General features: G+C 43.5%; 1 protein-coding gene across 11 annotated transcripts in view; it reads right to left on the bottom strand.

Annotated features, from left to right (window-relative positions):
• SAP130 (Sin3A associated protein 130) overlaps positions 1 to 15897 on the bottom strand; it is an 87851-nt gene that overhangs the window by 18068 nt on the left and 53886 nt on the right. For 7 of the 11 annotated variants that reach the window (XM_008067476.1, XM_021717294.1, XM_021717296.1 and 4 more), the window contains exons 14-15: positions 11889 to 11993; positions 1627 to 1985 (exon numbers count right to left, since the gene is read on the bottom strand). In XM_008067476.1, the coding sequence (XP_008065667.1) occupies positions 1627 to 1985; positions 11889 to 11993 (464 nt within the window). The remainder of the gene's footprint in view (positions 1 to 1626; positions 1986 to 11888; positions 11994 to 15897) is intronic. The other 4 variants (XM_008067477.1, XM_021717299.1, XM_021717302.1 and 1 more) reach the window with 1 other exon arrangement.

The following is a 15897-nucleotide window of genomic DNA, read 5'->3' as shown; positions in this document are numbered from 1 at the left end:
GAAAAAAAAAAAAAGAAAACAAAAAACCTCCAAAATAATTTTACTTTCACAAGCTGGAAGGTTATAGTTAAGATGAAGAGGAGTAATGAATAGTTTTAAAATTGCACTAATTACACATAAGCTTATCAGCAACATAAATCTTCTCTTTCTTTCTTTCTTTTTTTTTTTATAAAGAGACAGAGTCTCACTGTCACCCAGCCTGGAGTGCAGTGGCACAATCATAGTTTACTGCAGTCTCAAACTCCTGGGCTCAAGGAATCCTCCCAGCCTTTCAAAAGCTAGGACTATAGGCACGCACCACTATGCCTGGCTAATTTTTTATAAAGAGATCATTTTGTTGTGTTGCCCAAGTTGGAGTACGGTCGCACAATCATAGCTCACTGTAGCCGCAAACTCCTGGGGGCTCAAGGAATCCTCTTGTTTCAGTCTCCCAATAGCTGAGACTACAGGTATGTGCCACCACCCAGTTAATTTTTATTTTTTGTAAAGATGGGGTCTCGCTATGTTGCCCAGGCTGCTCTTGAACTCTGGCCTCAAGTGATCCTCCAGCTTGGCCTTCCCAAAGCAGTGGGGTTACAGGTATGAATCACTATGCCTGACCAGTGGTTCAAATCTTTATTGCATGGTAAGGTAACAAAAACTGGGAATAATTTGCAAAACAAAAAGTACTTAGCTATGACCATATTGGAACCCCCTCTACATGGTAGTATTTTCATAATAAATCCAACAAAGCTATATTAAAGGATAATCAGTGGGGCGTGGTGGCACAAGCCTATAATCCCAGCACTTTGGGAGGTCAAAGCGAGAGGATTACCTGAGCCCATGGGTTCGAGACCAGCCTGGGCAACATGGTGAGACCTCATCTCTACAATAAATCAAAAATTAGCCGGGTGTGGTGATGCACACCTGTAGTTCCAGCTACTTGGAAAGCTGAGGCGAAAGGATCGCCTGAGCCCAGCAGGTTGAGGCTGCAGTGGCTGTGAGCGTGCCCCTGCACTCTAGCCTAAGCGACAGAGTGAGAATCTGACTTAAAAAAAAAATGGAGGAAAAAGCAATAATGGAGACAAGGGAACAGAGACTAATAATTAAGATATAGGCTGGCAGACTGGCAAGTCAAGGGGAAACAGAGACAGAATACAAGAAAATTTGGTTTTCTGGCCAGGCGGGATGGCTGAAGCCTGTAATCTCAGTACTTTGAGAGGCCGAGGCAAGAGGACTGCCTGAGCCCAGGGGTTCAAGACCAACCTGGGCAACTTGGTGAGGCCTCATCTCTACACTTAAAAAAAAAAAATTAGCTGGGCATGGTGACACACGCCTATAATTCTGGCTACTTGGAAGGCTGAGGCGGAAGGATCACCTGAGCCCAGCAGGTCGAGGCTGCGGTGGCCAGGAGCCGTGCCACTGCACTCCAGCCTGGGTGACAGAGTGAGACTCCAACTCAAAGAAAAAAAAAAGGATGACCATGGGGAAATATCCATCTCCTCCACGATTCTGGTCAGAAATACAACACTGAGCATTAAGGAGTCTGGCTTCCTGGCTGAGGGTCACACGGGAGTGTGGACTCTAGAGGAGAGTTAGCAAAGGGGAAGAAGCAACTGCCACAGAGGGTACTATGAGCAAACTTACCGGAAACCGGCCTCATGATGTCCATTGGTTCCACTTCTTCTTTTACTTTAATCTCAGGCACAGGAGGGCCCAAGACAGAGGGGAGACTGCCACCCACAGTGGCCGACGGTGGAGGTGCTGCGGCAATAGTGGTGATGGGCGGAGTGGCAGGGACCGCTCCGGGAATGGTTGAGAGGGCGACGGCTGGTTGTGATGGGGGACTGGCGGCCGCAATCATGGTTGGAATGGCTGGTGGGGGCTGCTGGGCAGCTGGAGGGACGGCAATGGCAGGCTGATCGTTATTTTGACTGGATACGGTCTCCATGGACACAGTCACTGGAGTGGCCATCGACACGTGGATCTCAGACTTGGGTTTGGCACTGAAACACAAAAGCAGTGCACACGTAGCAAATAAGAGAACACTGCCTTAACCCGCAACATCTCAGAAGGTGGGTATTTCTCCGATTATTTTTGTACAGCATACACACAACTGACACTCTATTCCTTGATTCTAAGAGCTCAACATGAAGGTAACTTTTGAAGGGAGTGCAGGTTTTAAAAATATTATGTATGCCCCACCCCTACCAAGTTTTTACAAGCAGTAATAAAATTAACTTAGAAAACAACACTTTAAATAAATCAGTCATATTAAAGGACAACCAATTTTCATTACATTTACATAATTTTTTCTCCTAGCATTTTGTAACATTCATGCTGTTTTTTTTGAAAGCAGGATTTACTGAGAGGACAGAAAAGCTCCCATAGTGGGAGGGGACTCGAGAGGGCTGCCCTTTTTTCCCCTAAACTACAGCTGAGCGGGGTTGAAGATTACTAATCACCAGCAGTCAGTGAACTACTTACTTATTTATTTATTTATTTTTTGAGTTGGAGTCTCACTCTGTCGGCCAGACTGTAGTGCAGTGGCCGCTCCCGGCCACCGCAGCCTCGACCTGCTGGGCTCCGGCGATCCTTCTACTCAGCCTTCCGAGTAGCTGGAACTACAGGCGCGCACTAACAAGCCCGGTTAATTTTTTGATTTATTGTAGAGATGAGGTCTCGCCAAGTTGCCCAGGTGGATCTCGAACCCGCAGGCTCAGGCAATCCACTCACCTCAGCTTCCCAAAGCGCGGGATTACAGGCTGAGCCACTGAGCCCGGCTAGTCAGTAATTTAATTAGTCAAGCCTATGTACTGAAGCGTCCACAAACACCCCCAAAAGACTGAGTTTCAGGAGCACCCAAATAGCTGAACACATAGAGGCCTCCAGAAAGTAGTGTGCCCAGAGAGGACACGGAAGCTTTCCCTACACTTCTCCCTATGCCTATGCATCTCTTCATCTGTAACCTTTGCAACAAACTGGTAAGCCTAGGCGCTTCCCTGAGTTCTATGAGCTGCTCTAGCAAATTAATCCAACTTAAGACAGGGGTGGCAAGAACCCAGATTTACAGCTGGTCAGTCAGAAGCACAGGCAAAACAAGCCGGGCATGCAGTTAGCAACAGAAGTGGGGGACAGTCTTGTAGGATCTCCACTCTACTCCTGAGATCTGATGCTATCTCCAAGCACATAGTGTTGGGACTGAACTGGAGGACACCCAGCTGGTATCTGCTACAGATGTGATTGATTGGTTGTTGGTGGGGAGAAATCCTCACAAACTTCTTGGTGACCAGAGGACACTGAGATTTCTGTACTGTTGTTGAGAGAGTTTTTAAAAAATGTTTTTGGCTGCGTGTGGTGGCCTCGTCTATAATTCCAGCATTTCGGAAGGTCAAGGTAGGACTGCCTGACCCCAGGGGTTCGAGGCAACAAAGTGAGACTCCGTCTCTACAAAAAGTAGAAAGACTAGCCAGATGTGGTGTGCACCTGCAGTCCCAGCTACTCAGGAAGCAAAGGCAGAGATCCCTCGAGTTGAGGAGGTTGAGGCTGTAGTCAGTTACGGTCGTGCCACTGTACTTCAGCCTGGGTGACACAGTGAAATTTGGACACATACACACACTTTTGACTTTTACTGCTGTATTCTTGGACTAGCAATTGCAAACTTGGGATTTTTTTGTCCTCAAGAAAAGTAAATATACAAAAAAGCTGTATATAAATGTACATAAATGTTTATAGTAACTCTACCTATGATAGCCCCAAGCTAGACGTAGCCCCATATGTACTTAAATAAGCAAATGGATAAGTTCCAGGACATGCATACAAATAACGTGCTACCAACCACCCCCAAAAAAGAGCAAATTATTGATACACATGACAACCTGGATGACCTCCAAAATACAAGGTTGCATTAAAAGGAGCCAATGTCATTAGATTACTATTACTATTTTTTTTTTGAGTTGGAGTCTCACTCTGTCACCCAGATTGGAGTGCAGTGGCCGCTCCCGGCCACCACAGCCTCAACCTGCTGGGTTCCGGCAATCCTTCCGCCTCAGCCTTCCAGGTAGCTGGAATTACAGGCGCGTGCTACCACGCCCGGCTAATTTTTTTTATTTATTGTAGAGATCAGGTTTTGCCAAGTTGCCAGGTGGGTCTTGAACCGGCGGGCTCAGGCAATTCACTCACCTCAGCCTCCCAAAGTGCTGGGATTACAGGCTGAGCCACCGAGCCCGGCTTCATTAGATTATTATACATATTAATTATATGCAATCATAGATCGTTATTTATAGATACAATGGCATTTACATCCTTTGTTAACTTCCATGCTTCTTCAGTAACAGTTTGTTGATTGCTTTTTTTAAAATTGTGTATGGGCCACATATTCTCGTTTCTATACACACCTCATACTTTTTTTTTTCCCTTTTCTTTTTTTTTTTTTGAGTTGGAGTCTCACTCTGTCGCCCAGACTGGAGTGCAGTGGCCGATCCCGGCCACCGCAGCCTTGACCTGCTGGGCTCCGGCGATCCTTCCGCCTCAGTCTTCCAAGTAGCTGGAACTACAGGCGCGCGCTACCATGCCCGGCTGATTTTTTGATTTATTGTAGAGATGAGGTCTCGCCAAGTTGCCCAGGCGGGTCTCGAACCCGCGGGCTCAGGCAATCCACTCACTTCAGCCTCCCAAGGCACGGGATTACAGGCTGAGCCACTGAGCCCAGCTTCTTTTTTTTTTTTTTTTTTTTTTGAGTTGGAGTCTCACTTTGTCGCCTGGACTGGAGTGCAGTGGCCACTCCCGGCCACCGCAGCCTCACCTGCTGGGCTCCGGCAATCCTTCCGCCTCAGCCTTCCGAGTAGCCGGAATTACAGGAATGCGCTACCATGCCCAGCTGATTTTTTGATTTATTGTAGAGATGAGGTCTCGCTGCCCAGGTGAGTCTCGAACCCACGGGCTCAGGCAATCCGTTCACCTCAGCCAGGTGTAATTTTTTACTGGTTACCATGGGATTGCAATTAACATTCTAAATTTGTATCAATCTAATTTGACTTGATACCAATTTAGCTTCAATACCGTAAAAAAGTGAAAGAATGGAAAAAGATATTCCATGCAAACAGTAACCAAAAGAAATCTGGGAAGTTATACCACTATCAGACAAAAGAGACTTTAAAACAAACCTGTTTCAAGAGACAAAGGACATCATATATTGATGAATAACACATTAGAAGGTAATGAGGAGGGAGACATGGAGTGCTACTTCTATTTTATTTTATTTTTTGAGTTGGAGTCTCACTCTGTCACCCAGACTGGAGTGCAGTGACCGCTCCCAGCCACCGCAGCCTCAACCTGCTGGGCTCCAGCGATCCTTCCGCCTCAGCCTTCCAAGTAGCTGGAACTACAGGAACGCGCTACCACACCCGGCTAAATTTTGATTTATTGTAGAGATGAGGTCTCGCCAAGTTGCCCAGGCGAGTCACGAAGGGTGCTACTAATCCAAGGGTATGGAGTTTCAGTTAAGCAAGACGAAGACGTTCTAGAGACCTGTTATACAACACTGTACCTACAATCAACAAGACTGTGATAAACACTTGTATTCTTTTTAAGAGGGCAGATCTCATGTTAACTGTTTTTACCACACTAAAATAAAATAAGGGCTGGGAGCGATGGCTAACAACTATAATCCCAACACTTTGGGAGGCTGAGGTGAGAAGATTGCCTGAACCCACCGGTTCGAGACCAGCCTGAGCAACTTGGTGAGACCACGTTCTCTACAATGAATCAAAAACTTAGCTAGGCGTGGTGGTACATGCCTGGGTTCCAGCTACTTGGAAGGCTGAGGAGGAAGGATCGCCTGAGCCCAGCAGGTTGAGGTTACAATGGCCATGAGCATGCCACTGCACTCTAGCCTGTGTGACAGAGTGAGACTTTGACTCAAAAAAAAAAAACCAAATCAGCCGGGCTCAGTGGCTCAGCCTGTAATCCCGCGCCTTTGGGAGGCTGAGGTGAGTGGATTGCCTGAGCCCGCGGGTTTGAGATCCGCCTGGGCAGCGAGACCTCATCTCTACAATAAATTTTTAAAAAAATCAGCTGGGCATGGTAGCGTATGCCTGTAATTCCGGCTACTTGGAAGGCTGAGGCAGAAGGATTGCCGGAGCCCAGCAGGTCGAGGCTGCGGTGGCCGGAAGCAGCCACTGCACTCCAGTCTGGGTGACCGAGTGAGACTCCAAATCAAAAAAAAAAAACCAAACCATATATATATGAGCAATTATAAACCTATACACATCAAAGAACAGAGCTCCAGAATATCTGATGCAAATACTGACAGAATTAATGGGACAAATAGATAGTCCTGCAAGAAAATACTTCAATACCCCACTTTCAACAGCAGATAGAACTTCCAGAAAGAAGCTCAGCAAGCAAGCAGAGGACTTGTATACTAAGCCAACTATCCTGACATATACAGAACACTACATCCAATACAGCAGAATGCACATTCTTCTCAAGGGCACACAGAACATTCTCTAGGGAAGAACTTGGATGAAGTCAAAATTCAACCTTCAATACATTTAGAAAGATTGAAATCGCACAAAAGATGTTTCCATGAAATGCTATTAGCCAATATGAGCAGGAAAAGGGGAAAATTCACAATGACATGTGAAGTTTCTTCTCTGAGTCAGATGATGGTTGTTTTAACTTTTATAGACTTAGGGGTGTAAGTGCGGTTGTGTTACATGGTTACACTGCACAGTGATAGAGTCTAGGCTTTTAGTGTACTCACCACTGTAACCAAGAGGTAGTATTTCATCCCTTACTTCTCTCCCACCCTTCTGCTAGATAATGGTTTTTGAATATACGAAGAACACTTCCTTAAACGTTTGGCTTCTTCACAATGTAAAGGCTACAGATAAACACTTTTAAGTTTAATCTGTATGATTAACATTTTCTTTACCATTGTCTTAAGTCTAGATCAGGAGTTGACAAACTGTACCCTGGACCAGCAGCTGTTTAGCAAATAAAGGTCTTCTTGGACCACAGCCACAACTATTTATGTATTGTCTACTGCTGCTTTTCTGTTATAGCAGAGCTGAGCTCTCACGACAGAGACTACACCTATAAAACCTAAGATACCTATAAAACCTAAGATAATTTATCACTTTGCCCTTTACTGAGAAAGTTTACCAACCTCTGCTGAGATAAATCATTATGACGTCTACCAGGGCCAATTTCAAGCTGCCAATGTGAAATCACTAAATATGGAGTTGGGAAGAGATAGGAAGTAGCACACCTCTATACATTATTTCCACCACAATGATAATAAAATGTGTTAGCTTAGCCAGGGAGGAAGGAGTTTTAGATATTGACTACATATTTAAAAATAGAGACAGGGTCTTGATATGCTGCCCAGGCCGGGCTTGAACTCCTGGATCAAGTGATCCTTCTACCTCGACCTTTTACAGTGCTGGGACCACAGTGTGAGCCACTGGACCTGACCCTACATTTGTTTTGAGTTTATGCATAGTAATACAATTTTTTTAAGGCTATATTTAACGACTGGCTCAAAAAATTCCTGATAATATAACAGTTTCCTCTTGTAAGTAAGTATAGACCAGGTTTACCAAACCACCCTATCTTTACCTAATGATTCATTTCAACTCCCATGAATCACTTCGTTTTAGGTAGACCTCTATATATACAACACAGGCTGAGTTTTGCTCTGAAATTTAATCTGGAAAAAGGTTATTACACCAGGTGAGTTAAGGCCCGTACTAGTTTGCTAGGGCTGCCATAGCAAAGCACCACAAATTTGGGGTTTAAACAACATAAATTTATTGTCTCACAGGACTGATTCTTTCTAAGGGCTGGGAGGGAGGTAGGCTCTTCTGTGTCCCTCCCCCAGCTTCTGGAGGCTTTGTTGGCAATCGTGGCTATTTCTTGGCACCACCTCAATCTCGACCTTCATGTTCGCACAGCACTGTGTATGTCTGTGTCTGTGTCCTAACTTCCCCCTTTTATACCAGCCAGGCACGGTGGCTCACACCTCATAATCCCAGCACCTGGGGAGGCTGAGGCCAGGAGGATTGCTTGAGTTTGAGACCTGGGCAACAAAATGAAACCCTGTCTCTATAACAAAGAGAAAAATTAGCCAGGCATGGTGGTGCATGCCTGTAGTCCTGTAATAGTGCCACTGCATTCCAGCCTGGGTGACAGAGTAAGACCCTGCATCAAAAAAAAAAAAAAAAAAAAGAATACCAGTCATATGAAGTTGGGAGGGTTCCACCCTACTTGGGGTTAAGACTTCATCATATGAATTTTGGGGAGATAATTCAATCTACAAAACATCTATAATAAAGCCATTTACATAACACACATTTGATCTTACTTCTCTCAACGTGTGTTCTATATGGTTTTTGTTTTTATTTTATTCATTTTTTCATTTCTACCCTCTATAACCTGTACTCTTTTCTGCAGTTTCAATTTTGTTTTCATTCTATAATATTTTCTAGTTAGTTCTCTACTGAGTTCTGCTAACTCATGTGTTATTCCTTTGTTGTGTCACTTCCTCTGGGAGTCTTGGCATTTCATCTTTGTGTTTTCTTTCAGAGAAGTGGCTATTTTGCTAAGCTATTTAAATTTATGGTGGAATGCTTTGTTATAAATTTCATCTGTCCCCTGTCAATACTTTCTAGTCAGTGTCCTGAGTAAACAGACTAGGATATTTTGTTATTCTTTTCCTATGCCTAAATTTTTGTATTAATCCTTTTATTATTACTGAACGGAGTTGGGCTATTCCTAACAACAGCCATTCACATGAGACTCCTTTGACTTGGATGTGGCAGTGTGGGGAGTCTACACTTCCAGCTAGTTATTTTCTCACAATCCAAATGCTCTCCTCTTTCAGAGGCCGCAGACACAGGCTGACTACTGCAAATAAGGCCAGTGTTTAAATTCTGGGTGCTGGTGAGGTGCCCTACCTCCACAACTTCTCTGAGCCACACTAAGTCCAGGAAAAACTTGACAAACAGCTGCTGCTCAGCCCATTTCTACACTTGCTGTTGTTCCTAGGGATAGACTTGTACTTCATAGCATGCTTTCATCTTCAGGACTAACACTTTAAAATTAAGTCCATTTCTACTGTTTTCCCAAAAAAAGACCACCATCACCAATTTTAACCAATGAAAAGGAATGCATCACATTTTTAAAAATTAATTATCTAGAGTTGGTTAAGAATGTGGAGAAAATGGGAAAACATGTTTCATGAGGAAGCAGATGGGAACAGTGATTGGAAACCAGACTTTAAACACCATTTACTTTGACCAGCACTACTACTTCCAGGAATGTCCCAGAGAAACAACTGCAAAGTTCAATGGCAGAAGAATGAAGACATTCACTGCAGTCTTAACAGTGATAAATAAAAATAGCCTAAGTGTTCATTAGCTGAGGAATGCATAAGGACGTTTCAGTAAACAATGAACCACATATATGATGGTGTGTAGTGGGCTATACCGCCTAAGTTTGTGTGCATACTCTGTGATGTTCACACAATGACGGAATTGCCTAATGATGCATATTCCTCAGGACACATGCCCATGGTTATATGACACCTATGTTTAGCTATTTCACATCAGTCCCCAGCAACACTGTTCGGATTTTAGTAAGCAGCGTATATTAACTGTGAGAAACTGCATATAGCTAGAATTTGCTGCTGGCTCTGGAGTCCCCAGATCACTATGTAGGCGAACGGGTATGCATCATAATCAGTGACCAATCACATCACTTCTTTTTCAGTCACTGTATATCTGAAGACAGTAAAGCGTTTAGTTGTATTCTTCTGGTTTCCCAGTGATAAACCAATGTGAAATTTTCTAAAAATGGAAGACTGAAAGAGAGAACTGGCCAATAAAGATAAAAATGCAACCAAAAATGACAAAATGATAATGCTAGAAGTAAAACTGCATGAGGATAGAGGATCTGAAAATGGTCCAGCAAAGAGAAGACGAAATCTAGGCTTCTACAAAGTTGTGGTAAGGACCATAATGAAAAAGTTCAATGAATATTAAAAAAAGAAGGTAAAATCACTGTAATGTCATCTTTTAGTTTTAACCTCACTAGGAACAGAAAGCTGCTTATGACGGAAATGGAGTGCTTGCTTCTACTTTGGATTGGAGACATTAATTTTTTAAAAAAACCACAATCATTCAAGGCCAAAGTGTTGAAGTGAGTTGCCACACTGAAAGAAAACAGTATTCAGGAAAATGAAGAAAAACCTTTTACTGCCAATAAAGGCTGGCTTCATAATTTCAGAAGTCATCATAAATGACTGGTGTTAAGCACAGAGAAAGATGTTGTTATGAAATCTACATCCGAAGCCCAAGCAGCAGTGAAGGAAAGCAGTTTTAATAAGGAAGATGAAGGATGAAGACCCTGGAAATGATGCTGGCAAAAAAACTTCATATCAAAGAACTCTTGGAGACGTTTTGCAACATTGAAAATGCAAAGGCTAAAATGTTGCAAGTGGATCCAAACTTAAGAGTATGAAATTCCTCAAGGCTTAGAAGGATTCTTGCTCTGTATGGTAAACAGACAATGAGAAGGAGGCAAGCACTGTCCCAACAACTCTTATGTTTCTAATGCTTTAACTTCCACTGTACTAGGTAGGTATTAGTTTCACTTTTTTTCATTTCTCCATGGATTACAACAGACAGTAAGACAGTTTTCAGTACTTTCCCAGAAGTGTTTAAAGATCACAGAATAACTGATCTCTCTCTACTGATTATTAGGATCACTTTGCAGTCTCGGCTTGCATGGTCATTCATATGTTTCTGTACTAATATGTGAGTGAAGACTGCAAGTACCCCTACACCAAAATCTGGGAACATGTGGCTTATTCCTTCAAGCTCTGCTCAGAGAAGGCTTTCTGTAAATCATCACCTCCTCTTCATCCCGTCACTTTTTATTCCCTTTAGACTGTGTCTTTTCCCCCATATATTGAGTATTAATCCACACCCACTAGGAAGTAAGCTTAAGGGGAATAGACACCCTACATCAATTTTCATCACGGCTATATATGCCCAAGTCCTAAAATGACAGCCAGCACAAAGAAGGTATCATCATTTTTTTCGTGATCACAGTTTAATGAAGAAGTAGATCTAAAAAGACCAACAAGGTATACTATTACTGATACAAGAAAAAGTGCAAGATGTAAAACAATCCAATCAGCAAGACCTCATTTTTAAGAATCTATCAATCTGTCTACATGTGTACACAGAAAAAGATGTGGAAAGATACTTAACAATGTTAACCATCAATATTATTCTGGGAAGTGGGACTGGCTATGTGGAAAGGGAATGAAAATTATTTTTCACTTTATACTTTAAATATTTTTATATTGTCTAATTACTTTTTCCAAAATAATATCACTTTTGGAATTAAGAGGATAAAGAACAAAGAAAAAGCATGTATTAATGACTGTTGTAACGTCACTTCTGATAATAACAAGGTTACCGTGAGGCAGGTTCTGTTCTAAGTGCTTTAAACACATCATTTCCTTTAGACAGGAGTCCTAGGAGGCAGATGTTGTAAGTATGCCCACTTCAACACTGAGGCAAGTGGGGATCAGAGAGGCTGAAAGCAAACTCAGGTCATGCAGGTAGGGAGTGTTGTGTGTAAGCTGGCCATGCCAGCTGGCATGCGGTACATGCCTACAATCCCAGCTACTTGGGAGGTGAGGAGGGAGGATCGCTAAGGCCCAGGAGAGGCAGGAGCACGCTCTCATTGAGCCCAAGAACAGCCACTGCACTCCAGCCTAGCAACACAGTGACTATGCTCCACCCCGCGCCCGAAAGACACACGCTTATTAGACTCTTCCCTCGATGACGGTGTGCAATGAGAAGCAAGTGTGGCAAGAACACGTGTGTGCTCACCCTGCAGGCCTAGGCGACCCGGATGTACTCCGCAGAGCGCTCTCCACTCGAGGAACAGCCACATCAGGAGGCTGAGGAGGAATGAGGGTTTTCCGGACTGCCGTTCTGAAAGAGACAAGAGACAGACCCGGAGAGTAGCAGCCCAAGGGCATCGAAGGAAGAAAAATACAAGACACACACTCGCCAGGCATATCTATGGCAAAACGAAAGCAGTACGTCGACGAAGTATTTTCTCAAAGCGACTTTTGTTTTCTCGAGTAACACAAGAACATTACTGAAAAAGCCAGACAGTGTGAAAAGACTTTTCGGAAAATACAGCAGGTCTGTTCCCCATTCCTGCCCATCTCCCGCCAGTCGACCTCCAGGAAGCAACCGCTGTGACTCTTGAGCGGCGGCTTCTTGCGTGCCACATCTCCTTTCTGCTTCATGTTATTAAAATCAAAACCCATAAAGTGTTTACAGTTATCATGCCTATGTGTTTTATTTACACAGACCTCAGCAAGCTCCTGGAAGTCACGGGAAAAAGGTTTATCAAGGAGGAGAAGAGTTAGAGAGCAACCGTGCCATGCAGCAGAGATGCCAGGGAAGGCTCTGCCTGAAAAACTCCATTGGGTGAGCAAGGTGGAAGTCCTGAGTGCCCGACATGATTAGTGTTGGCCAAGTGGCAGGAGCAAACGCCCGATGAGAATGGGTTTGGGAGAAAATGTCTAGAACCAGAACATATCTGTTGATAATACCAGGTCATGAATGGGTCCAGGTACTGGTCCTCAGGGCTGCCAACACTTCAAAAAGGGTGACACCAGACATCGTGTATCTCCCAGCCGAAGACTAAATAATCAAACTATGAAGTAGTCTTCCCACAAGAAGCAGAAAGTAAAAAAGAATCTGATAAAAACTTTGATTCAATAACAACTGACAGAAAATGCACAGCATGGAATGAATGAAATTACGCTGTGGGTGTAATAGTTGACTGAACTGAGTTTTTTTAAAAAGATATATCTAAGTCCTAATCTTCGGTACCCTAAATGTGACCTTACTTGAAATAAGGGTCCTTGCAAATGTGATTAAGTTAAGGATGAAATCCTTCTGGATTTAGGGTAACCCATACATCCAATAACTGGAATCCTAATAACAGATAAGAAAGGGAGATTTGAGACACAGACAAGAAGGGAAGACCACTGGAGGCAGAGAATGGGGTACCGTGTCAACAAGCCAAGGACTGCAAAGGCTGCCAACAGCCACCATCAGCTAAGACAAAGGCATGAATAAGTTATCCCTGAGAGCCTTCAGAAGGAACAACCCATACCAACACCTTGATTTCAGACTTCTAGTCACCAGAACTATAAGAGAATAAATTTCTGTTGTTTTAAGACACCAAATTAATAGTATTTTTTTTTTTACAGCAGCTGTAGGAAGCTAATACAGTGGGGATACCAATGACAAAATCCAAGGAGTGACACAGACACATACACACAAAAGACCAAGTTTCTTCTACAAATAAGCGCCAAGAAAAAAGAGATGGAGGAAATGTGTATATTAAATTAGATTAAAAGTCATATCAACTAACACAATGTGTGCACCTTCTCAGAATACTGATTTAAACAACACAAAACAAAACTGTGACATTCCAAACCACTGGAAATTTGAATGATGACTGGATACTGATGATATCACATTGTGTATTTTTAGGTATATATCACTCCATAGACACATGCTGACATAATATAAATGAATTGCCATGATGCCAGGATCTGCATCAACTAATAGGGTAAAAGAGGGTGGGCAGGCACATAGATAAAAGAAAAGTGGCCATGAGCTGGTAAGTCAGTGGCCGAAGATGGGTTTTGGGTATACAGTCAGATGTTAAAATATTATTGTGAGTAAACTTTTCCATAATAAGAAGGGGAAAAACAAAAGGGCAAGACAACCTCTCTACTACCACCCCCTCACTGGACAAACCAACAAAACCCAAAACAAAACAAAACAAACAAATGAGATGCACCATTTCAAACCTACATAACGGCCAAACACACAGAGTGCCAATAACAAGTAATGGTGAGGAGGAAGCAATATCCCCAACTCTGGGTGAGAGCATAAATAAGTATGATCACTTGGAAAACCATCAGCATCATCTATGAGAGTTGAACATACGCATACCATCTGACATGGCAAATCCCTCCTTGGAATGTAACGAAAACATACTCATATGTGAATCAAATGTCAAGCACAAGAATGTTCAAGATGACATCTAGGTGAAACCTGGGAACAACTCAAATATCCATAAACAAACTATGGTTTGCTACACAACAGTATTTTATATAGCAATAAAAAAATCACAACCATATGCAATAAGCTGGATGCAGTGACTCACACCTATAATCTCAGCACTTTGGGAGGTGAGGGCAAGAGGATTGCTTGAGCCCACAGGTTTGAGACCAGCCTGGGCAACTTGGCAAGACCTTGTCTCTACAGTAAATCAAAAAATTAGCTGGGGATGGTGGCACATACCTGTAATTCCAGCTACCTGGAAGGCAGAAGAGGAAAGACTGCCTGAGCCCAGCAGGTCAAGGCTGCGGTGGCCATGAGCATGCTACTACACTGTAGCCTGGGCAACAGAGTGAGACTTCGACTCAAAAAAAAGTCACATGTAATAATGTGGATAAATAACACAAAATGGAGTGACCAAAGTCAGACACATACAAAAAGCATAATATATTATTCTATCTATGGGGTCAAACTTAGAAAAACTGCTTAGTTATGTTTAGGAGAACATGCTGATCTATTTAGTGGTCGGACATTATATGTACTTTGTGCTAACTCACTGGACCGTACATGCATATCCGTCCCTGTTTTCTCTACTTCAATACAAATGTTGACAGAGAGACTGGCTAAAGAACTGGAGAAAGCAAATTTAGACAACCGCTTTCTGCAAAGAGAAGGAATAAAAAAGGAGTGGTAGACAGTAGAGGAAACTGGGCTAAATAGACAGATTTTTCTTTTTTTAGACAGAGAAAATGATAGGCATGTTTGTACCTTTTTTTGCTTGTTTTTTTGAGTCAGGGTGTCACTCTGTTGCCCAGACTGGAGTGCAGTGGCACAATCACAGGTCACCACAGTCTTACACTTCTGGGCTCAAGCAATCCTCCCCCTTCCTCAACTCCCCAAGTAATTGGGACTACAGACATATACCACCATGCTTGACTTTTCTTTTTCTTTGTAGAGATGAGGTCTCACTATGTTGCCCAGGCTGGGCTCAAGTGATCCTCTGCTTTGGCCTCCCAAAATGCTGGGACTGCAGGTGTGAGCCACCGTGCCTGACCTATTTATACTTTTTATGGAGATGAGTGTGGAGAGCGCGGCCTGAGCCAAGATGGCGCCCGGGACCTCTGCCAAGTCCCATGATTAGGCGCATGATATACCGCCGGGCCCTCCTTCACTGCGCACCGTGCAAGTGCAACGCTGCAGAGCCTATGAACTGCTGACACGCTGGTACGGGACTTGTGGGTGGAGACCAAGGGATATAAGTACGGGACAACGGGAAAGAAGGGAGAAGAAGCTAGAAGAAGCTAGAAGAAGCTGGCATGGTGTAAAGGCTGAATAAACCGCTTTGAGAAGAACACGTTGTTGTTGCCTCCTTCCTGCTGGTCAGGGGTGAGCGACAAGTGGTGGCCCGTACGGGGACCTCAGCTGTTCAGAACTCATCGCGGACAGGGTGACTAGTCACAGGGTAAGTTCCCAGGTAAGTGGGACAGGCAAGGCTCTCGGTTGAGACAATAAGGTTCCCGGTTAACAGGGACAAGCTTATTTAGGACTATGGCTAACACCACATCGGCGCAGACGCTTCAACAGGCTCTCAAAAGCCTGCTGAAAGTATGTTACCTTTGGGCCAACGCCAGTGTGTGTTTGGCCCCCATTTTTGTTTATTGTTTGTAACGATACTGCTAGCAATAATAGTATCCAGCTTGCTTTTTGTAATTATTCCAGGTGCTGGAACGCGTCCACCCATCCT

The sequence above is a fragment of the Carlito syrichta genome, unplaced genomic scaffold (assembly GCF_000164805.1).
Source record: "Carlito syrichta isolate Samal-C Ts95f unplaced genomic scaffold, Tarsius_syrichta-2.0.1 Scaffold309641, whole genome shotgun sequence".
NCBI lineage: Eukaryota > Metazoa > Chordata > Mammalia > Primates > Tarsiidae > Carlito > Carlito syrichta.
Note: the sequence above shows the minus strand (reverse complement) of the source record. Positions and strands in the feature narration are given on the sequence as shown.